Source organism: Danio aesculapii, chromosome 10, assembly GCF_903798145.1.
Source record: "Danio aesculapii chromosome 10, fDanAes4.1, whole genome shotgun sequence".
NCBI lineage: Eukaryota > Metazoa > Chordata > Actinopteri > Cypriniformes > Danionidae > Danio > Danio aesculapii.
Window position 1 is genome coordinate 1,128,882 of NC_079444.1, and position 25,275 is coordinate 1,154,156.

The 25,275-nt window shown below is 36.1% G+C and overlaps 1 protein-coding gene across 1 annotated transcript; it reads right to left on the reverse strand.

The window, feature by feature from the left end:
- Positions 1-552: 552 nt before the first annotated feature.
- LOC130235999 (spindlin-Z) lies at positions 553-23,662 on the reverse strand. The gene is made up of 6 exons (XM_056466527.1): positions 23,540-23,662; positions 10,363-10,679; positions 10,229-10,277; positions 8,633-8,886; positions 7,851-8,084; positions 553-5,714 (listed from the first exon to the last, which is right to left on the reverse strand). The coding sequence occupies exons 2-6, from the start codon at positions 10,412-10,414 to the stop codon at positions 5,515-5,517; spliced, it is 789 nt and encodes a 262-aa protein (XP_056322502.1). The 5' UTR covers positions 10,415-10,679; positions 23,540-23,662; the 3' UTR covers positions 553-5,514.
- Between the last annotated feature and the right edge of the window lie 1,613 nt (positions 23,663-25,275).

The following is a 25,275-nucleotide window of genomic DNA, read 5'->3' on the forward strand; positions in this document are numbered from 1 at the left end:
CTTAGCATGCGTTCAGAGATGCTCTTCTGCAGACCTCGGTTGTAACGAGCGTTTATTTGCGTTACTGTTGCCTTTCTATAAGCTGGAACCAGTCTGGCCATTCTCCTCTGACCTCTGGCATTAACAAGGCATTTGTGCCCACAGAACTGCCGCTCACTGGATATTTCCTCTTTGTCGGACCATTCTCTGTAAACCCTAGAGATGGTTGTGCGTGAAAATCCCAGTAGATCAGCAGTTTCTGAAATACTCAGACCAGCCTGTCTGGCACCAACAACCATGCCGCTTTAAAGTCACTTAAATCCCCTTTCTTCCCCATTCTGATGCTCGGTTTGAACTGCAGCAGATCGTCCTGACCATGTCTACATGCCTGAATGCGTTGAGTTGCTGCCATGTGATTAGAAAGTTGCATTAACCAGCAGTTGGACAGGTGTACCTAATAAAGTGGCCAGTGAGTGTATATAGATACTCAAATATATATTTAATTATTATTATATTTAATATTCATTTGTGTACACAAAGGCAGTGAATTAGAAAAAGATCCAGACACGCGTGTATATTTTCACATTAACTTTTTTTAATCTTATAAGGATAGACTTACATAATAATTATAAAAATTACTCAATGAATTAACAGGTTTTAAAATGTGTTTATACTTAAATGAAAATAAAATGAACTATCTACATGTAAAAAAAACAAACAAAAGAAGAAGAACAGATTCGGTCCAACAGAAGCCATTTATCACACGTGAAATAACATGAAACTATACATGTATCTGCAACAATCATCAAATTGCACTGCATTTCTCCATTCTTTTCGAGTCTTTTTTTGTTTCGTTTTTATACAAAGTCATTAAATAGCAACAGCATCTTAAAGGGACCATACGTTCAATCCTCTCTACGCCCTGTGCAACTCATCTCTAATTCTTCAAGATTGAATTAGATATGTTAGGTCAGTCATGCACGCGCTTATAGATTTCGTCCCGATCGATCGCGTATAAGGCCTGTTTCTTCGTTAAATATGGCACTCTTCGTAAAAACGAATAAATCTCGTCCTGTAGCAGAACGGTGGTACTGTGTCAAAAAGGATATGATCCCTCAAATGCTGTTTAACACTGGCACCTGCCTTGGATTGGCACGACACACACAACACCAGTGCATTTTGTTCGTATAGAGCATAGCAGAAATAAAAAATACTTTCGTTTATTTTATTTTTTTTGTCGTTTTTAACTTCGAAATGGATTCAAAACCAGAACCGGAGAACGGAAACGTCACAATTAGCAACACAATAAACAGAACCTTTCATTTAGGGCGGGAAAAGAACAAACGAATAAACAAAACAAACAAAATAAGACGGGTACACATGCGTCACACTAACGTACGATAACAACTCTACTCATATCATGCAAAAGGAACGGTCTAGTTTTCGTCGTTGTTTTTTTTTAATTTCCCACGTCGACCTGACATCGAAACACAGTACAATACTACAGTAGGTACATGTAAAAAATAAAGGCCAATCCCATGAAGATGTCTTTTCTGAGGGGAATCCGTTTGCATATTGACACGTCCGTCGTCCATCTGAAGCTGCGGCGGGAATAAAAACAGCGACCTTTGCTCTCTCGGTGGATGGGAAACGTTGAACGGGAGTCCCGGGACGAGAAGCAAGTCATCTGTATTAAGGTTTTAAGGTCAAAATAAAAAAAAATGGAGAGCACAAATATGCACCGCGCCGGGTGATTATTACGAAAAGGCATCGCTAATGTCACATTTCACCCCAAAATCTGGTCATTTCTGTGTGTATATATATTTGTCTGTATTAGGTTTGATCTATATAGTTTGTTATTGTTTTATGGTAGGTTACTGTAAATAAAAGACTAATATTTAAAGCATTTATCCTTCATAGCTACATTATTTTAATGTTGTACTACAGTAAAAGCTTTGTGGAAGGGATGTGGAAAAATTTGATTTAGCTTTACGCCGATTATGCAGACTAAGACTTTACGTTGCATTACATCGTTTTTGCGAGGTTTCTGGATGAAATGTGAATGTATGTGTTTGAGAAATGCAGCATTACAGTAGATTTTTACATTAGAGAATGAGGAAAACCTGCTCTTATACCAATAAAATTGACAGAATATTTTCGTTAACATAAAATTGAATTATTTGTAAGTAATATTTAGCTTCATGCTGATTATGTGGAGTAAATTAAAGTTGACGTTGCATTACATTAAATCTTTTTTTCAAACTCACACACTCATATTTCATACTTAAACCAGGCAATGAGAATAGAGAATGAGGAAAACAATAGAGAATGAGGGAAAACGTGCTCAAACATCAGGAAAATAATTGACAATATTTTTACTAATGTTAAAAATAACGATTTCAATATTTTTAGCTTGATGCTGATAAGGTGGAGAAGATTACGCTGCGTTATGTTAAAGCATTGGCTTTTTTTCTAGGTTTCTGGATGAGATATGACGATGTGTATTAGAAATATGCTGCATCACTGCACATTTCAGCAAAATAATATCCAGAATAGTTTCGTTAATGTCCAAAATGCTGATTTAAATATATAAAACAGAAAGATTGAGCAAGTTGCTGATAGTGAAGAAGGGTTTCTGGATGAAATATGAACGTGTGTAGTTTAAAACTGCTTCATTACAGTAGAGTTTTACATTAGAGAAGGAGGAAAACCTGCTCAAATGTCAAGAAAATGAATAGACAATATTTTCCTTAATGTCAAAACTGACTATTTAAATATTTATAACTAAGGTTTAGCTTAATGCCGATTATGTGGAGTAAATTAAAGTTGACGTTGCATTATATTAAGTGTTTTTTTCAAACTCACACACTCGTATTTCATTCTTAATCTTTGAGCTATTTATTGAATGAAGAAGATGATTGTAGGTTTCTGGATGAGATATGAACGTGTGTGTTTGTTAAATACTGCATTACAGTAGAGTTTTACGTTATAGAATGAGGAAAACATCCTCAAATTTGAAGAAAATAATTGACAGAATATTTTCCTTAATGTCAAAAATGGCTATTTAATCATTTATAAGTAATATTTAGCTTCATGCTGATTATGTGGAGTAAATTAAAGTTGACGTTGCATTACATTAAATCTTTTTTTCAAACTCACACACTCATATTTCATTCTTAAACCAGGCAATGAGAATAGAGAATGAGGAAAACGTGCTCAAAATGTGAGGAAATAATGTACAGAATATTTACATTAATGTCAAAAATGAAGATTGAATTATTTTTAGCTTGATGCTGATAAGGTGGAGAAGATTACGCTGCGTTATGTTAAAGTATTGGCTTTTTTTCTAGGTTTCTGGATGAGATATGACGATGTGTATTAGAAATATGCTGCATCACTGCACATTTCAGCAAAATAATATCCAGAATAGTTTCGTTAATGTCCAAAATGCTGATTTAAATGTATAAAACAGAAAGATTGAGCAAGTTGCTGATGGTGAAGAAGGGTTTCTGGATGAAATATGAACGTGTGTAGTTTAAAACTGCTTCATTACAGTAGAGTTTTGCGATAGAGATAAAATATCTCCATTTGAACATCCTATTTAAATGTCAAATAAATAATTGTCAATATTTTCCTTAATGCCAATGACTGTAATATTTATAACAGAAGTGCGTGGACGAGATTACAGTATTACGTTGCATTACACTAAAGCTTTTTTGCCATTCGATAATTAATCCCACCATTTGTAAGTAAGCATTAATATCTTGTAGTCCTTTCTTTAGACAATGAACACAATTAAACCCTCATCTCGTTACTCATGTAAGAAACTTCCATTATTATTCCCAGAAATAAGAGTTTAAATGGATGTCGTGTAGAAAGTCTGAATTAGTATATTCATTTCTTACAGTAAGGTATTACTATTAGCACAATAATTAGATTTTGGGGTGAAATATGATTTGTGCGTCTGGCGAACGACAGCTTCATGACTCTGAAGCGTGTGTGTGTGTGTGTGTGTGTGTGTGTGTGTGTGAAACCTCAAAACAGAAATGAACGTGTAATGCAAACACATGCAGCGGCAGGGCCTTCACACAGGGTGTAAATGGGGACACACAAACCTTCAGACAAACACACACACACAGAGATAAAAAGAAAAGTCAATAATAATAATCGAGGCACAAATGTTTTAGGCTCGCAGAGAGGCAAAGCGACAGAGAAATCTCCCCAAGGCTGATTTAAAGAAAAACAACGGGTGCAAAACTCAATTCCTGAATACTCGTCTTCGTTATTGCATGGGCGCTTTTATAACCGGTGTGTGTGTGCGTGTGTGTGTGTGATTGAACACTTTGTGCAATTCGTTTTGTGTAACATCACTGAATACTTGCCGGGGTGCGATTTTCGAGGCAAAATCTTGAGTTAAAACACTATAAACCCATTATCTACACCATAATGCGCTAGATAATGCACTTTTAGTAGCCCATTAGCTAAGGTTTAATCGCAAAAACGTTAATAATGGGGATAGTTCACCCAGAAATGTAATATTCTGTCAGCGTTTACTCACTTTGATGGTTCTAAACTTTAGGAGTTTGTTTTTTTCTGTTAAACACAAAAGAAGATATTTTGAAGAATGCTGAAAACCGGTAACCATTGACTTCCATAGTAAAGGTTCCAGGTTTTCAGCTTTGTTTAATGTTCAACAGATAAATAAAATGAACCACTTGAGGGCGAGTAATTAGTGAGTAAATTGAAATTTTAGCGTGAACTATCCCTTTAACTCGCTAAAAAACAAGTTAGGGGAGCACAACAACAACAAAACCCCTAAATTTAGTGCTTGAAATAATGAAGGCTGCTTTAGCGTTTCTCGTGGTGGTGATACATGTACATATATATAGATATATTGATATAAAATAAAAGTAGAAAACAAAAATACATTAAAAAATGGGGTTTGACACAACATGCCATTGACAGCGGAGCTGGTGTGCGCCAGACGAGGGATACACCAAAGACAGTAAAGCACAGGAACGTTTTCCTGCCCTCCTCCTCCTGGCACTTTAAAGCACACACACACACACACATACACACACGCTCTCAGCTCGCCGTCCTTCATGGACCCTCGTGTTTCTCTTATCTGACAGAACAAACACCTCCTGCGCTCCTGAGGTTTGCTTCATTTGGTCCTCAGGAACACTAGCTGGGATATCATTTGGGAAGCTGTAACAGTCCGACTGATGAACGCGTCACTGGTGACCAACACGACTCTGCGTGCGCAAGCGCGTGTGTGTGAGATAACGGAAAGCAATGGGAAATGCTGGAGACGAACCTCTGAAATATGAAGCGATGTGTATGTCGGGGGAAGCGTGATGTCCGTTAATCCTACAACGATAAGAGACACTTGACTAGCGGTAATCCAGCGAAACATCCACCGTTCCGTTCCCCAAAAAGATGTTACGAGAAATGTTTGAGAGGACTTTTGGCAAAAAACGTTTGTGTGGATCACATGATTACTCCATCACCCCCTCTCGTTTTATTCCCCGCTGCCTACGATGTTTTCACCAGGTCATAGACGTAAATGTGAAAGTCGTCATCGAACTTGATGAAGTAGACGGAGGGTTTGGCCTCCACCTGATGGATGACCATGCCAGTTCGTTTAGAGCCGTCCTCTTTGGCGTATTCCACCTGCTTGCCCACCAGGCTGTCCACCACCTCTCCGGGCTCTCGCTCCGCTGGGGGAGAGTCGTCTGTAACACACACACACACACACAGCGTACTCTTAAAGTACACATGAAATGTGTACACAAAACTAACCATATTGATTTTGCTAGCTCACATTGCTAGTTTTGAGGTGAACAATTCATCTGTGCATGTCATTAAGAAATAAAAAACAGTGTAATATATGATTTTTAGCCGTGGCTGCACTAAGGTAACAGACCAGACTATTACATCTTTGAAGGGTGTACAAATAGAGTTAGCTTCTACAAATATCTAGGTATTTGGATTGATGAGAGATTAGCCTTTGATTTACACATTGACAAGTTATTGAAAAAGCTTAAGCCAAAATTAGGATTCTTACACCAGTCAAAAATAGTTTTCCCTATAAGGCCCGTAAGAAATTAGTAAAGAGTACACTTCTGTCTATAATTGATTATGGTGATCATCTATATATGCATGCTGCCGCTACTCAGAAAACTAGATTCTGTTTATCACGCAGCAATACGCTTCGTCCAGCCTGATCTCACGAGAAAACGCAAGTATTTTACGTTTTGTCAGTTCAGTGGCTAATTCGTATGAGTTCAGTCGTACGAAATTGTACGATTTTAAAAAAGGAGGCGTGGCACCTAACCCCACCCCTAAACCCAACTGTCATTGGTGGATGAGCTAATCGTACTAAATTGTACGAATCAGATCGTACGAATTAGCCACGAAATCAAAAAGTTACGAATTGCTGTGAGATTGTGTTGCTTCGTCACAGGCGCAGACTCAGACGCATCCTTGTATTTTCTACGATTCCTTAGACTAGTTATCTTTATATCAAAGTAGAAAATTACATTTGTACTTATTTATTTTAAAGGCTCTCCTAAATAGATTACCATCCTATCTTTCGAATTTGTTAACGTTTCACATAAATAACCAACACACTCGATATGGTTCCTGTTTTCGTTTAACAGTCCCAAGGGTCTTGTCAGAACTTGGCAACATGCTTTTTCCTTTTATACTCCTATAAGGCTTGGAGTGACCGGCAAAATCAGCTCAATCTTGACACACTTCCGACTCAGAGTACTTCTAAACATCTTCTGTACGTCTTCAAGGACACTTGTAATTGTTTTTTATGAGCTGATCTATTGATGAATGCTGATTTTGTGATTGTATTGTTTTTGTGATTTTTTAGTGAAACTTTATGTGCTGCCTGCCATCTTGACCGGGTCTTACTGGATGGAGACAGTACTGTCTCAATGTGATCTCCTGGCTAAATAAAGGAAATAATAATAATAATAATAATAATAATAATAATAATAATAATAATAATAGTGTGTGAGCACTCTTAAGCCCCGGTCAGATCACACTAATTTGTCATGATTTCGACAAGATTTCCTTGACGTAGGGTTGTGGGCATTCATAAACGACAAAAGGGCGTCGTGACACAAGATTTAATCGTTTCTTCTTTGAAATTAGTTTCAAAAAGGACAAATATACGAATTCTATTTTAGTCTGTGCCCCTTCACTACTCAACTATACCGGTGGATGATTTGTTTCGCTCTGAGGAAAATAAGAATTTAATGAATGCTCCACTGTGATTGTTGTATCACAAACCTCAGTCATATATTTGCTATTGTTTTAATTTGTCATTATTTTAAAGATTTTTCCTTGCTGCTTATGTTCTTTCATTTTCCCGTCTCATTCGCGGCAAGTTCAGGCGAGAGAGTGTTTAATAAGAAACCCATGGCAGGAAAATATACGTTCAGATTTCAAAGAAAATATCTTGATGTTAAAAAAGGAATCATAAGTTTGATCCTATCCATGTCTTATCATGTATGCCCTTAATATAGCCTAGTTATCAGCAAGCATCAGTGTTTATTGAGATTGAAATAAAAAATTGAGATGAGAAATATTGTTACAGCAACACTTGTGCTTTGTGTAAATTGCTTTGGGAAATATCGCTCATCGTAGACGTCACGGGATGACTAAACATGAAGGAGCGTGTAGTCTGGCACATTTGTAACCCACGACGAGTCAAGATTTTATTTAATTCGCATAATCTGACAGTGATTTTCGTAGCAGACAATAAAACTCGTATGATCTGACAACAGCTTAAGTGCTAAAATAGCTTGTGAATATGAGCACAGACTTGCAGCCTCAGCGCAGATGAACACACTCACTGGAGTCCGGCATGATCCTCAGATCTCCGTCTTTATAGTCGTCCAGCAGCTGGTACATGTAGAGCACCGGGTCTTTCTCATACGTGATGTAGAACCATGTGTTCATGATGGGCGCTCGGGCCAGAACCATCCCTCTCCACTCGTTCTTGGTGCCGTCCTCCGTCTCGAACATGTGCTCCACTGCTTTACCGATCATGGTGTCGGCCAGGTGAGCGTCGCTGATGCGCGTCGAAGCTGAAACACAGAAGACAAAGCAATGAGCAGCAGAACCAGATTAGCTATGTTTACATCCACCTTTTAGGTGCATTGTGGAATATTCATTCATTTTCCTTCAGCTTAGTCCCTTTGTTCATCAGGGGCTGCCACAGTGGAATGAACCACCAACTTATCCAGCATATGTTTTACACAGCAGATGCCCTTCCAGCTTCAACCCAGTACTGGGAAACACCCATACACACTCATTCACACACATACACTATGGCCAATTTAGCTTACCCAATTCCCCTATAGCACATGTGTTTGGACTTTGGGGGAAACCGGAGCACATGGAGGAATCCCACACCAACACGAGGAGAACATGCAAACGCCACACAGAAATGCCAACTGACCCTGCCGGGACTCAAACTAGCAACCTTCTTGCTGTGAGGTGACAGTGCTACCCACTGAGCCACCATGTCACCCATGTCTGTCTTGCTCATAATTACACTGCTGTATTAACAGTCACTAATAACGCACAACTACACTCAGCTTTGATTCTGCGCTCAGTGACCTGAGTGATGTACCTAGTCTGTCTGGCAGGACCTCCAGACCTTGCACCCGCTCATCCTTGTGCAGCTCCAGGCCATAGACACAGTCGAAGCCGTCGTATTTGATCAGGTAGAGCGAAGGGTTGACCGGCACCTGGTCTAAAACGGTGCCCTTCCACTGTGACGCGGCGCCGCTGCCCTCCTTCCAGATGTGCTGGATCCGACAGCCCACAATGTTCCTCCTGGGCTGAGCCACGGCTTTAGTGGGGCCAACGCTGCTTTTGTGTTTCCTGATAGATGATCAGAGCAGACACAAATCAACATTTTAGACATGAACAACAAGTCCAAGGCAACGAAATGCAGTTTAGGTCTAACCAGGAGCGCAACAGCAGCATATACAGTTGAAGTATTTTTAATATAATATTTAATATAATATAATATAATTAATATATAATATAATATAATATAATTAATATAATACAACATAATATAATATAATATAATATAATATAATTAATATAATATAATATAATTAATATAATATAATTTAATATAATATTATATAATTATTATAATATAATTAATATAATATAACATAATTAATATAATATAATATATAATAAATATAATATAATATAACATAATTAATATAATATAATATAACATAATTAATATAATATAATATAATTAATATAATATAATATAATATAACATAATTAATATAATATAATATAACATAATTAATATAATACTATATAATTATTATAATATAATATAATTAATATAATATAATATAATATAATATAACATAATTAATATAATATAATATAATTAATATAATATAATATAATTAATATAATATAAATAATATAATTAATATAATATAACTAATATAATATAATATAATTAATATAATATAATTAATATAATATAATATAACATAATTAATATAATATAATATAATTAATATAATATAATATAATTAATATAATATAAATAATATAATTAATATAATATAACTAATATAATATAATATAATTAATATAATATAATTAATATAATATAATATAACATAATTAATATAATATTATATAATTATTATAATATAATATAATTAATATAATATAATATAACATAATTAATATAATATAATATAATATAATTAATATAATATAATTAATATAATTAATATAATATAACTAATATAATATAACTAATATAATATAATATAATTAATATAATATAATATAATATAATATAATTAATATAATATAATATAATATAATATAATATAATTAATATAATATAATTAATATAATATAATATAATATAATATAATATAATATAATATAATATAATTAATATAATATAATATAATATAATATAATATAATTAATATAATATAATATAATTAATATAACATAATTAATATAATATAATTAATATAATATAATTAATATAATATAATATAATATAATATAATTAATATAATATAATATAATTAATATAATATAATTAATATAACATAATTAATATAATATAATTAATATAATATAATTAATATAATATAATATAATTAATATAATATAATATAATGTAATATAATGTAATATAATATAATATGAGACTTACTTATGAGAGTTCTTTTTCTTCATCATATTTGCAGAGACGCCAGGATGCCCTTCAATCACAGAGAGCACAAACATTAATCACAGATGCGACATGATGATGATGATCCTGAATCAACGCTCCAGAGAGGCTCTGACCTGCATCAGCTCTGGGTCTCTGGGCCGCGTTCTTCCCGAATGGGGTCTTCATTCATCTGTGTGTGCAGGAGCAGCCCGGCTGCCACACTAGGGGGAAAATCTCCTCTGCTCTTCCCGATCAACCAAAGAGCTTCCAGGGGGAAAGAAGAAAGCTAAACCTAAAGGGGGAAATCAAAGAAAACAAAAAACGCCGGCATGTAACAGGGTCCCCGATGCCCGTCTGACGCTCGGGGGTGTTCAGGAGGGGTCGTGCCAGCCCACTCAGGGCCCGCGGAGACGGTACTGATCCAGACCTGCTTCAGAAGGGCTTCGACAACCTAAAAAAAAAAACAGAAAATCAGAAATTATGAGCTGGCAAAACCAAACAAATACAACCTGGTTAAAGGTGCCATATAATACAAATCTGGGTAAACCTAGGCATTGTTGAATTATAAGAGATCAGTATATGGAAATAGCCATACCGTGAGCCTCAAACCCCATTGTTTCCTGCTTCTCATGTAAATCCCACGAGTGTAAAACCCCAGGCCCATCACAACAAAACACAGACTGCTGCGTTGCATATTGGGACTATTAATTAGCACGCCCTCAGCATTTGCATGCCATGTGATACGTCAGCTGGACCAGCCTAGTCATCAAAAGCTAAAACACAGACTGTTACCTTATTTTAAAGTGCATCTAGGCTTATATTTAAGTCACTATATATATATATATATATATATATATATATATATATATATATATATATATATATATATATATATATATATATATATATATATATATATATATATATATATATATATATATATATGTGTGTGTGTGTATGTGTGTATGTATGTATGTATGTATGTATGTATGCATGTATGTATGTATGTATGTGGGGCTCTTATTTTGAAAACGGGAAACAGAGAGGCAAACTTTGAACTAATTTTTACGTTTATATAAGCTTATATTAAACTATGTTTGCATTTTGGAAAACGAGAAACAGAGAGAGAGAGAGAGACTTTTACCTTATTTTTGAGTTTATATATGCCTATATTCAACTCATGTATGAGATACTCTTATTTTCAGAACAGGAAACCAAGAAACAGACTTTTACCTTAGGGAGTTTAATATAAACTTGGATAAACTTAAATATGTGTGTTGGACTCTTATTTTGAAAACGGGAGACACAGACTTTGACCTTATTTTTACGTTTATCTAAGCTTATTTTAAACTCACTATGTGTGCATGTATGTGAGACTCTTAATTTGAAAATGGGAAACAGAGAGACAGACTTTTACCTTATTTTTTAATCTAAGTTTATATTAAACTCAATATACGTTTGTGGAACTGTTATTTTGGAAAGGGGAAACCGAGAGACAGATTTTAACCTAATTTAAGTTTATGCAAGCCAGGATTGTCTAAACTCTGTCCTGGAGGGCCGGTGTCCTGCATATTTTAGTTCCAACCCCAATAAAACACACCTAAACTAGCTAATCAAGCTCCTTCTAGGTATACTAGAAACTTCCAGGTAGGTGTGTTGAAGGAAGTTAGAGCTAAACAATGCAGGACACCAGCCCTCCAGGACCGAGTTTGGACACCTCTGATCTAAGCTTATATTAAACTTACTATGTATGTGGGACTCTTAATTTGAAAATGGTTAACACAGAGAGACACAGACTTTTACTTTATTTTAAGTTTACAAAAGCTTATATTAAACTCACTATGTATGTATGTGGGACTTATTTTAAACATGGGAAACACAGAGAGCAATAAAAGTTTAAAAGATGCAGCACAGCACAACGCTTTGTGAGAGAGCCAGCCAATCACATAATGCATGACTGCAGCAATCAGCCAATCACGAAACAAGAGTGCAGCAAACAGCCAATCACACGACACATGGAGCAGCAAACAGCCAATCACACGACACAGGAGTGCAGCAAACAGCCAATCACACGACACAGGAGTGCAGCAAACAGCCAATCACACGACACAGGAGTGCAGCAAACAGCCAATCACACGACACATGGAGCAACAAACAGCCAATCATACGACACGAGTGCAGCAAACAGCCAATCACACGACACAGGAGTGCAGCAAATAGCCAATCACACGACACATGGAGCAGCAAACAGCCAATCACACGACACGAGTGCAGCAAACAGCCAATCACACGACACAGGAGTGCAGCAAAAAGCCAATCACACGACACAGGAGTGCAGCAAACAGCCAATCACACGACACAGGAGTGCAGTAAACAGCCAATCACACGACACATGGAGCAGCAAACAGCCAATCACACGACACGAGTGCAGCAAACAGCCAATCACACGACACAGGAGTGCAGCAAACAGCCAATCACACGACACAGGAGTGCAGCAAACAGCCAATCACACGACACATGGAGCAGCAAACAGCCAATCACACGACACGAGTGCAGCAAACAGCCAATCATACGACATATGGAGCAGCAAACAGCCAATCACACGACACGAGTGCAGCAAAAGCCAATCATACGACATATGGAGCAGCAAACAGCCAATCACACGACACGAGTGCAGCAAACAAATAATGAAGAAACATGAGTGCAGCAAACAGCCAATCACACGACACATGGAGCAGCAAACAGCCAATCACACGACACGAGTGCAGCAAACAGCCAATCACACGACACAGGAGTGCAGCAAACAGCCAATCACACGACACGAGTGCAGCAAACAGCCAATCACACGACACGAGTGCAGCAAACAGCTAATGAAGAAACATGAGTGCAGCAAACAACCAATCACGACACATGAGTGCAGCAAACAGCCAATCACATGACACAGGAGTGCAGCAAACAGCCAACCACATGACACAGAAGTGCAGCAAACAGACTAATATTTTAATGAGTTTGATGATCTGAAACAATAAAGTGTGACAAATATGCTAAAAAGTAAGAACTCAGTAAGGGGGTAAACACGGTCACACCACTGTAAAATAAGAAGTGCTTGGGTTTATCAGCATTCCTTCGTCTGCAGAACACAACAGAAGGTCATTCTGAAGAACTTGAAGGATCGACTGACTATTCATTCAAGTGAAATATTCCAGACTAAACTGAAAATTCCAATTCTTAAAAATAACACGGTCAAATTAGATTATGCTGACATTAAGGCAAGACACAACAAGCACAGCACAGTCTAACAAAGACTGTGTAAAGATTTTGGGGCAGGTTTGACTTTTCGATAGCGTGTTGTTTCATATGTTAGAAATCATTACTTCAGTAACGCTTACATCAGACTTTATATTATATTATTATTATTATCAACATTCTGAAGGTTTTTTTACAGAGTGGTTTGTTCTTATGAAAAAAAGTGTAATATATATCATTTAAAACATGTTTTAACCATGATTTACAAAGAACAATCAAAATGCCGTAAGAGTTACAATTAGGGCTGGGAAATATGTTGTATTTCTGTTGCGTAATCTCACGGTTTGGATCACATTGCTGTTTTTTTAGTCATGGATCGGACCATTTTTTGGATCAGCTAAAAAGGGGAGGAGACAAATGTAATTGGCTTTCCATTTATTACAAAAACAGCACTGCAAGACTCTTTTGGTTTTAACAAACAGAACTTAGAAGCTGTAATTTCATTTAAAATAAAATGAAGAAATAATCAGCTGAATAAAAATAAATATAAAATATTCAGTGCTGTGAAAAATTCACCGTTACTCCGACTGTTGCTGATGACGCTAAATGCAGAAATCTAACATTATAATTTGTTCAAGCCATATCTATTTTCAGTCTATTTTTCAATAAGTGACTCAGCTCTTCACTCATAAAACTTCATGTTTCATTGCTAGATGATTATTTTTGAAGAATTATTCAGTGGCATATTTTTGATGGCTGGTTGTCGCCACCTACTGGTTTAATAATGTAATTGCTGCCGACAACTTTCACATTTGAGCGTCTAGTTAAATGAATATGATGGTGATTTTAATTTTTACCATAAACATCAGTGGTTTTATCGTAACTATAAACCGTTCTCCCAGTACTTCTGTGTTATTTGACTGTTTGTAACTTCATAACTAACTCAACAGACTAAAGACTCAATCTTTCTTGATTTTTGCGTTTTCAAACAGTGATTTGAAGGATTATTAAACGTATGCAAATCACCATCATTATTAGTTTAAGTTGCGTGGGTGTTAAGATTCGATCTTTTAATGATTAATCGTGCAGCTAACACTGAATGCATTAATGCAGGCTAAACAAGTCATGACAGAAAACACCTTTAATAACCTTAGAAACCCACCACATCCCCAATAACCCACCACAACTTCTTCCATCAACATTATATTATACAGGAAAACACTTTCACACATGTGATTTGAATGACGCAAGAGGTGATCTTTCTGTGATCGTTACAAATTTAGGTTTAATCCACAAGTAAAGAAAAAAATTATTAACCCGCGGGTCACGTGTGTTCCGAACCGTGAGTTTGATCCGTACAAATCACGAACCAACCGTGATTGGCTGTTGTCATTTTCCTTGCTCGCGTTGACTCCCGCGATTAGTGTTTATTTTCAGCTCCAGCCAACAGCAGAAGAGCAACTACAGCGGAGGCGGGGCTAAAGATAGTAAGGGCCCATATGATTGGTCAAATTTAGATTACCAATGCATCAAATAAATGTAATCTATCAAATGCAGGGCTCGCAAAATCTGTGTACCGCTGTTTACCGAGAGTAACCACAAATACAGGAACACTGGAGCATTTTAAAGCCACGAATCATGAGTGGATCGCTTTGTATATCAGCTTATAGACAAACCAGCTGATCGACGTGACTTTGAAACGCTCCAGTGTCCCTGTATCTGTGGATAGACTGAGTAAACAGCAATGAATTTGGTGAACTGATGACCTTGACGGCCAATCACAGTCATTTTCGTTGAGCATGTGAACACAATGGCAAATCAGTGCTGTTTAAAGATACCGTATGTAAAATTTTGACACTTCTTAAGTGGCAGTTCCCAAACTTTTCAGCCGGCAACCCCCAAAATAAGAATGCCAGTGACTCGCGATCCCCAATATCCTTTTAGGCTGTTATAAATATATAAACCTTGCATGCAACAGCGCACAAATACCAATTGGCCCAAATCTATTCTTCGTATAATTTTTTCAAATGTACGCAAGTGCTGTAAAGGTGCCAAAAAGTTTAACCTGGTGTCATAAAATCAATATGTAGCTGTGTAATATAATGTAATCAATCCAAGGGTCGCGATCCAATAGAGAATTTTTTTTTTTTTAAATTATAAATCTGTAACCATTAACTTCTATTTTTATCTTCAGTAGGTTGTGGATAAAATATGGTCATTATAATGGTTTCATACAATTTGTTAGATTTTTGGAAATCACCAAGTGCCCCCCTTTATTGTCCTGCGCCCCCACTTTGGAACTTTGGAACCACTGTGCTAAAGCATAAAAATACCATAATATGTTTGCAGATATTCAAGAAACATGCCAAGTGAACATTCTTGTTTATCTGAAAAACAATGCTGAAGTCAGTTATTCTGCTTTGAACATGTGTGTTACGTGCCGGAAAGGCTGTCTTTGTTTTGGTCCCAATGCCAGTTTAGCCATAGTTTATCATATTTCAGCACCCTGGATTGCCTTTGGTGGAAAACCGCGTATTTCATTCATTCAATCATGAAGGCTTTCAAAGCATGCGTCCGTGACCGAAATGCGACCTCTGGTGGACAGTAACAGACTCCGAAATGAGAAGCATATTCAGAGTTCCACATGAGATGGTTATTAAATAGCAAATAATATAAATATTACGAGCGTAAACATTAGGTGAGCAGGTTAAATTGGAACCCCGTGTCATAACAATACGCTACGTGAGGAGATTTGCAGTGATAAGCAGTTTGGCTGTTTGCACCAGACGCAACATGACAGAAATGTAAACACAGGCATTTAAAAGCACAGAATAGTGCACTCACTGCACTTCAACGAAATGGTGAGGTTTATAATCAAATTAATACATAATAAACCTCTTTAACATGATTAAATGTAGATGCTGAATCACTGATATGTGTTGATTTGCACTGAGTCTCAGTTCTGAAGTTCAATTTCAGACGGTTTATTTTATTTTCAAGATCTGAGCTGAACTATCTGCTGCTGCTTTCAGTAGTACGGTAATAAATGTCAGGTAAAATGGCATTTAAACACACATTATGAGCATTTAACACTGAATAAAGCACATGGGGTGTACCTGAGGTGATCATTGTCAGTTTTCTGTTGTTCAGCTGCAAGAAATAGAAGCTGTTTCTAAAATATCAACTCTAGGAGTCGTCTAGGAGAAAAACTCCTTTTAGCATGGTAAATATTCCTTCTACCGCGTGCCATTGCTTTTATTTAGAACACGACTTAAATCAGCTTTTCCACTCGATCGTCAGACTCACTCCTTGGTTATCAATCTGGCAACCCGCGCTTGCGTTTGTTTTGATCCAGGAATGCAATACCTAGTTGAACCACTGGGTGTCAAACTTTACGAACGTGCTCAACAGCGCTTAAATATTAGCGGAGTGTTAATTATATTAAAAATTCAGTACCGCTTGGTACCAAATTTCAGTATCGTGACAACCCTAGTTTGAAGTGATATATCGTCTGGGATGGTTTTGTATATTATGCTAAAAACCTGGTAATAAACCACCAGTGCATTTTCGGTTATTTTACAAACTTATTTCTCTCTATATTATTTCTGTCATGTCAATAAAAGTCACTCTGTTAAAACTGTAGAGGTGATTTTTCAACATCAAAAGTGAACAGAGCAGAGATCAACGTCCTTTAATGCAATTCACAACAGAAAAATAAACAGAAAGCACCTGCGAAACACAAAATAGGTAGTTAGTTAACAGATATTTTTTACAGTGTGGAGTCTCTTGCCTTAAATGTCAACGCTCTGTGAAAGTTTGTGCTTTGCAAATAGGCCTCTTTTTCACCAATTGTGCATTCGTTTATCAGCATCTGACATCCCAACAGTCCAACCAGCAGAGAACGCGGAGCAGATCAGCCATGACATGAGACTTGCATTATGCAGGAGGCAGAGCAGACGCTGTTATACAACACAACAGGAGTACAAGCGCAGGGAGCTCCGGGCTTCCTTACAACACGTCAGACCGCCAGACCACGGCAAGCTAATTTGTTCTACCAGACCATCCAACCGAATCAAAACCAGAACATGTTTAATACAACAGTCATGAACACAATCTAGTGCAATCCGAGTGCAATGCATTTTTGGGTGAAATCGAGAGGTATGCATTCAAAAATACCATTTATTGCTATTTCCCAACACATCTGGACTCAGATAATGCCAAGGCAACTGCACAGCCCGTATCTCCCATTTAAATAATGAGATAGACAGGAACAAGGGCACAAGGTCAGCCTTTAGTTTTCATGGGAATTTGCCACATTACTTTTAGATAAAGATGGAGAGAAGTTTTCAATCTCTTAACAGGAGGATCTGAAATGTTTTTCCCCAATGCATTTATAAAGCCAATGTTTTCAATCAGTTTACAGGTACAGAAAATGCTATACATTTTTTAGGAGCACTTCTTTTTAAGTCTGTGTTGTAATGGAGTATTTTTGTAGAGTTCCACTGATTTAAAATGATAAAAACAAAAATAAATCAAAATGAGTAAATAAATAAATAAAAAATACTGATAAATAATTTAATAAAAAAACTCTAATAAATAAATACAAATAAAAACTAATAAAAAAATACTAATACAAGTAAAATAAAAATAAATAAATTATAAAATACTAATAAATAAACAAATAAACGAATAACAATTATTAATCAATTAAATACTAAAATAGTAAAAATAAATAAATAATACTAATAATTAAATACATACAAATAAAATTAAAAATACGAATAAATAAATAAAGATAAATACAAAAAATTCTAATCAAAAATACTAATAAATAAATACAAATAAATAAATAAAAATAAACAAATTATAAAATACTAGTAAATAAAAACAAATAAATACAAAAACAAATAAAACAATTATTAATTAATTAAATACTAAAATAATACAAATAATTAAATAATATTAATAAATAATTAAATAAATACATACAAAATAATAAATACTAATAAATAAATTAAGATAAATACAAAAAATTCTAATCAAAAATACAAATGAATAAATACAAATAAAAAATGCTAAAATTTCAAAAATACATAAATACAAACATTTATACAAGTAAAATAAATAAATAACAAAATACTAATAAATGAAAATAAATTAAGAAATACTAATAAATAAAAACAAATAAAACAAACAAACAATAAACCAAATAAGTGAATCTAGAGGGATTTGCATAGTAAACATTTATTACAAGTTAGAAAGGTATTATTTTTAGTTTCATTTATTACGTTTTAGTTACGACAATTATTATTATTTTTTACAAAATTATCTGCAAAAATTTTCAGCAGATTCTGTCTGGCCCCAGTTATAAGTCTGTCCAATATATGGTTTCAGCATCAATAATATCACAATGTGGGAATCAACAATGTCAGGTTGTGATTATAAGTGACCAGAAAACACAAAGACATGTGACTACAGAAGATTTCAAGCGAATTTAATCTTTTTGGTCACAAAAAATTATACAATTTGTAGTTTTAGCAAATATTAATTGTATTTCATTTCTACAACAAAAACAGCAGTTCAGTAGTCAACATTTGAAGTGGATCCAAACGTGTTTTTTAATTATTAAGAAATAGATAAGAACGGGTGTTCAATAGTTTTAGGACAACTTTGATGACAGGTTTTGATCCACTTTAAATGCTGATTACTGTATACAGGCTTGTATTTTACAGTACTGTAAAAATACGTTTTAAACAATTATATTTGATTTACCAAAGTCACACAAGTGCCAATTCCCCATCTGTCACATCCATAACCAAGCCCTTTCCCCATGTTAAATTAAATCAAATCAATGCCTTTTGTATATGGAGAGCATTTTTATTCACAGAATGTCTACCAATTATGAGGTCTACTGTAAACTCCCAGACTTTTTTTGGGTCACATCCATAACGTATGTTTATAATAAACCGATGTTTCAATAAAATCTTAACGTGTAGTTTCTCTGTGAATGTTTTGAGTTTAAATGTCACATCCATAATGCTGCAATTACTTTACTGCATACAGTAGGAGTACCGCAATACTCTGTAGGGTTGTTAATTAATTCACCTTATGTTACTATACCAGCTGAAGTATCACGATGCCAAATAATATTGCGATACCGTAATTCATAACCCAAATTATAAAGAAAATTATCATGAATACCATATTTTAATAGTTGTAAACATTATTCTACTTGAATTTAATTCACAATTCCCTTATTATTGAAATAAGCAAAATCTGTACATCACTTCACCTAAAATGTACTCAGTTTATTGTGTAGATAACTGACCAACAAAAAGCACATTAAAATAAGGATATAAATTATACCAAATGAAATTTGGTATAAAAAGAGCTTTTTTCCAACAAAATTAGGCTATATGAGGTGTTCAAAACTTGTTTCAATGGGGTTTTTCATCTATTGTTTTTTTTTTTCAGTCTTATCAGGCAACAATCCAAAGTAACTCAAAATTTCTCTTTGCGAGTCGTTCTTTTCAAGAGATTGCTGTGGTTGTTGTAGCTACTAAATCATATTGACAGGAACAGAAATGAACCAATTCAGGTGTGTGTTTGAAACATCAGGAAACAGCCCTTAAAGGGCTCCACAGACTATTCAAACGAAATGGTCTATTGCTGCATAAACGTGAGCATTTTAATGACTTTTCCACATGCAACACTATCTATTGTAGACAGAGCGTTAATGACGATACTACCGTTTACAAAATACAGTAGCACCACCAGTATTTTAGAGCCATCGTATCGCCATACTACATAATACCGGTAAACCGTGCAACCCTAATACTCAGTATAATATCGAACTGTGATTTAATACGCATACTGAAATTGCGGGGGGGGGGGGGGGGGGGGGGGGGGGGGGGGGGGTTGGGGGGGGGGCGGGCATGTTAGCACTAACATTTAAAATTTTGTATTTTGCATTTCACCCAATTCCTTTAATTATTCTCTGAACATGTCAGAATGTATGTCCATGCACTGAAACACGGCTCCTCCTGAGTAAATGTCCATCTGTGAGTGCTAAAGTCACGCTTTCACGTGGAAATGAAAGTGATGTTCGCCGTATGTCAGAGATCTAAGAAATGTCTCATCTGAACAGCTTAATGAAAACTATTAAGTCTTGCTTCTCAACGGTATATGATCAATAATTTACATCTGTCCGACTTGAGCAATCGGTTATGCATTGGAATGTAAACATTAGGGAAATTGTCTGTAACCTTCTCATTGTGCTGCATCTGTGGATTGTCTTAAAGTAAAAACAACTTAATCCTGCTGTCTGCGATTGAAATATTAATCAAACAACAAAACAATGAAATCAATGAATTCATACATATATACATTTGTATATATACATTTACATATATATATATATATATATATATATATATATATATATATATATATATATATATATATATATATATATATGATACATATATAACACACTTTTTCCACATTTCTTTTATGTTACAGTCTTATTTCAGTGCATGTCAAAGCACAAACCAAGCATGAAGACAAAGGAATTGTCTGTAGACCTCCGAGACAGGATTGTCTCGAGGCACAAGGCTGGGGAAGGTTGCAGAAACATTTCTGCTGCTCTGAAAGTTCCAATGAGCACAGCGGCCTCCATCATCCGTAAGTGGAAGATGTTTGGAACCACCAGGACTCTTGCTAGAGCTGGCCGGCCATCAAAGCTGAGTGATCAGGGGAGAATTGGGTAAGCTAAATTGTCCGTAGTGTATGTGTGTGAATGAGTGTTTACGGAGGTTTTCCAGAGATGGGTTGCAGCTGGAAGGGCATCCGCTGCTTAAACATGTGCTGGATAAGTTGGTGGTTCATTCCACTGTGGCGACCCCGGATTAATAAAGGGACTAAGCCAAAAAGAAAACGATTTAATGAATGAATTTCCTATATTGTATGCATTCAGTATTGTATTTTGCTTGTAGTTTTTTTATTTTATCAGATTTTTTTTACTAAACATATCATATACTGAAAGAAAACCAAATCTTGAGAAGTCTGTATTGTTGCACCCCTAATATAGTGTTATTTTAAACTTCATCTATTAATTTCTGTACCTCTATACTGTTGAGACTCTCCAAAAAACCATACAGTGCTGCTTATTTTATTTTTATCTTTGTTTGATTGTGTTAATTTTTTTGTTTGTAATTTGTTTATTATGCAGATACACTCCCAATCAATGCAAAGTTATTATTTCTTCCCAATTACAGTTCATTAAATCATCTTGGGAAATTATATATTCATATCGCAATGTCATCTTTTCCAAAACGGTGCAGCCATAGATGTTATGTGCATAAAAGTTTGACCAGGAGCATCAAGTTGGTGACCGCAGTTCACTTAAAGGACACTAGTGTCACTAATTCCAAGAGCTTCTGAATTAAGTTAAAACTAAACCCAGACCTGCAAATCTGCACTGATTTATCCTGGTTATTATTGTTTTTGCAGAATAGTTTAACTATATTTTACATACAACCCACACTGATGATAATGGATCTTCAATGAGTAAAAATCTAAGCTGTAAGTAACTGAACTTAATAGTGTTCGAGCCCATGGATGATGAAGCAACTCTGCATTTCCCAGCGTATGAGAATTGAATATATTTTAGGCAAAAGTACTGAGCTGTACCAAACGTTGGCCAGCGGCTGCTGTAATGACAGCGTCTGACAATGCCGAACGCAATTAAAGAGAGGGAATTTACAGCTCAATGATGCAGAAAAATGGTGCTATTGAACAGTATTCATAACGTGAAACTGACCAAATGAAAAACACAGGAACAGATAGAAAAGAAAGCGATGTTTGAGGTCTAGCTGAACAAAACCACCAGTCGTGCATAAGTCTGGCTTCACCTTTAGAAAAGAAACAATATTTTGCATGCATATTTCAAAGTGAGTGCATATTTTATAAGATTAGCCATCTGATCCACAATGTTTAAAGCAAACCCACACAATCTCCAACTCTTAAACCCACCGCAGTGTTGTAATCTCTCCTTCACAAGCCTAATTGATCAATTAATCCTCCAGAGGTGCCCTACAAAACTCTTCAGCAGACTGTCATGAAATACAAATGAACCGCCGCCCCCTTCCAAACAAACCCCAAGAATGATTCATGTCATTGTTCCTCATGGAAACCCAGCAGACTTTTTCCCTCAATGCAACCTGATCATTGAGCATCAAGAAGAGACTAATGAATTCAAGACCTTACATTTCAAATTGGCCAGAACCTTCAACAATGCAGTGAGATCAGTTGGCCAGATTGGGTTTCAATGCTGCCATTAACAGGCAAGATGACAAGCAGCACTGCAACTTGTCTGGTTTTTAGTGAAAACGACATAAATATATGCACATTTGCACACATGAACACCCAAGAGTGCGTATGAAAGCATCCTTTTTAAGGCATAAAACAGAAACATTGGTCACAAAACGGCTAACTGGAGGTCTGAGGGAAGCAATACATTGCGTAAACCCCCCACTGAGCCACTAAACAATGAAATACAGACATAAGTGAGAGATAAACGCGCGTTTTATGACTAAAAAACGCAATATGTCATTACAAAAAATTCAAATCTTTGTAGCTAACAGACTCATCCTCGCTAACTATCCTCGCTTAAACGCTGAACATTCACCGCAAACACAGGCGGATATCTTATCCTAAATACCAGGACAGTACTTAAGAGGGACACAAAGCCAGAAAAGAGCCTGAAATTATCAAAACGCTGTAATTTGTGTGACTAAACGCAGTGTAATAGCTCATAGCTCGACGCAGCTCAACGGCTCCGGCCGCCATTTTGGCTCAAGCTCTTATTTACAATCCCGCAGCAGAAACAAAGGAAGCACAAGAAACACATTTTCGACAGAACCGTCTGGATCCAGCGTCCCCACAGCTCGCCCCAAACCCCCTTCACTCCCTCCACTGCAGACCTGAGCTCAATCTTGTCGCATTTCGCCTTTTATTTGAGTGCAATGTGTAGATGTGGCATTTAAGGCATGGATGCTCGCTTACCCCAGGTTTATTTTAGAAATTCACGCATATTGCGGCATAAAGTATATTTCCAGTCCAGCTCTGCCTCACTGTGTGTTCGTTTGATGAGCGCAGGCGGCCCCGAATGCGGCCGAGCTCCAGCCCTCCCCTCCCCCGCTGCCAGATAATGCTCCACCGCCGGACACCGCGGGCGCTGCGCGGTAGCCTTCCTGCCAGAAAGTGAGCCGCGCTCGGCTTTTTTCGGCAGCTTTCGCCTCGGCTGGGCGAGGAGATGTGCGCATGCGCAGCCACTGCGACAGCAGTTGGAAAGCATGACTGTCCCTCACAAAAAATCCACTCACAGTAGACAATAAAGTCTGTCATTTAAGGGACTGGACCGCGATATACTTTATATGAAAACAAGTTTAGAAATTTACCCATACACTGTAAACAATTTTTGTATATTACACAATATTTAACTGTAATGTCAACTGCATTTTCACTGTACGACAATTATGCAGTAAGGTACTGTATTTTAGAGTTGCATTGTGAAAATCCATGTGTATCTGTCTGCGGACTGCAAGATGGAGGCGTAACATAAAGGGGAATAACTTGTAATACGTTAGAGGCGTGACTTGCAGTTATTGAGATCCTATTGAACCATGAGAGACGAGTTTTCATGAGTTTTATCCAAATTTATCCACAACCAATTTATTTGGTATAGTATTATATTCATTCATTTAGCAACTCATGCAACGCGCTGACTTCTTCTGTTTGGCCTTGACAGTTAGTCTACTGTGTGTCGCCCCCCGTGGTTGCAAATAATACAATGGCGAGCTCGTCAAGTATAAAAGCCTCCGCAACTCATCGCTGTACATTAATAACTGTGATGGTTGGGTTTAGGTTTGGGAAAGGTGTAGACGTTAATAACTGTGATGGTTGGGTTTAGGTTTGGGGAAGGTGTAGACGTTAATAACTGTGATGGTTGGGTTTAGGGTTGGGGAAGGTGTAGACGTTAATAACCGTGATGGTTGGGTTTAGGTTTGGGGTAGGTGTAAACGTTAATAACCATGAAGGTTGGGTTAAGGTTGGGGAAGGTGTAGACGTTAATAACTGTGATGGTTGGGTTTAGGGTTGGGGAAGGTGTAGACGTTAATAACCGTGATGGTTGGGTTTAGGTGTGGAGTATAGACGTTAACTGATAGGTACAGTGCCATTTTGCCGACAATATGGTTTTGACATGTGGGTCTCCATAACTTCAAGTTACGCCCCTTTATGTTACGCTCGTCTTGCAGTCCGCAGACAGACCCTACTCTAAAAATGACTGTATATTATACAGTAACAATATACAATACTGTAAATGCATATACAGCAAGATAAATGGTACTGTGAATGTAAATTCAGGGTTTTGGCTGTAATTGATTTACAGAAAGTTACTGTAGATTCTACAGGAGATCATTAACCGTGTAGCAGCTGTATTTAATATTTGAAGGTCTGTGTAGTTTTTCTATAATAAACTGAATAATAATGATAAATTAAATGGTAATAGGTAAAATAAACACACATGTGCCATATCCTTATTATCAAGATTTTTTGTTATGTGTATTCATTTAAGTTAACATGACGCATTACTCTTTATTATTGTGTACTTCATGAAACATGTAAAAGCTACAGACACTTCTGTGAAGAACCTTTAACATCTATTGACTCTTTTCAAACCCCAAATGGTTCTTTATTGTGGAAAAAGGATGTTTAGTTTTTTAAAATGTTCTTCTTTT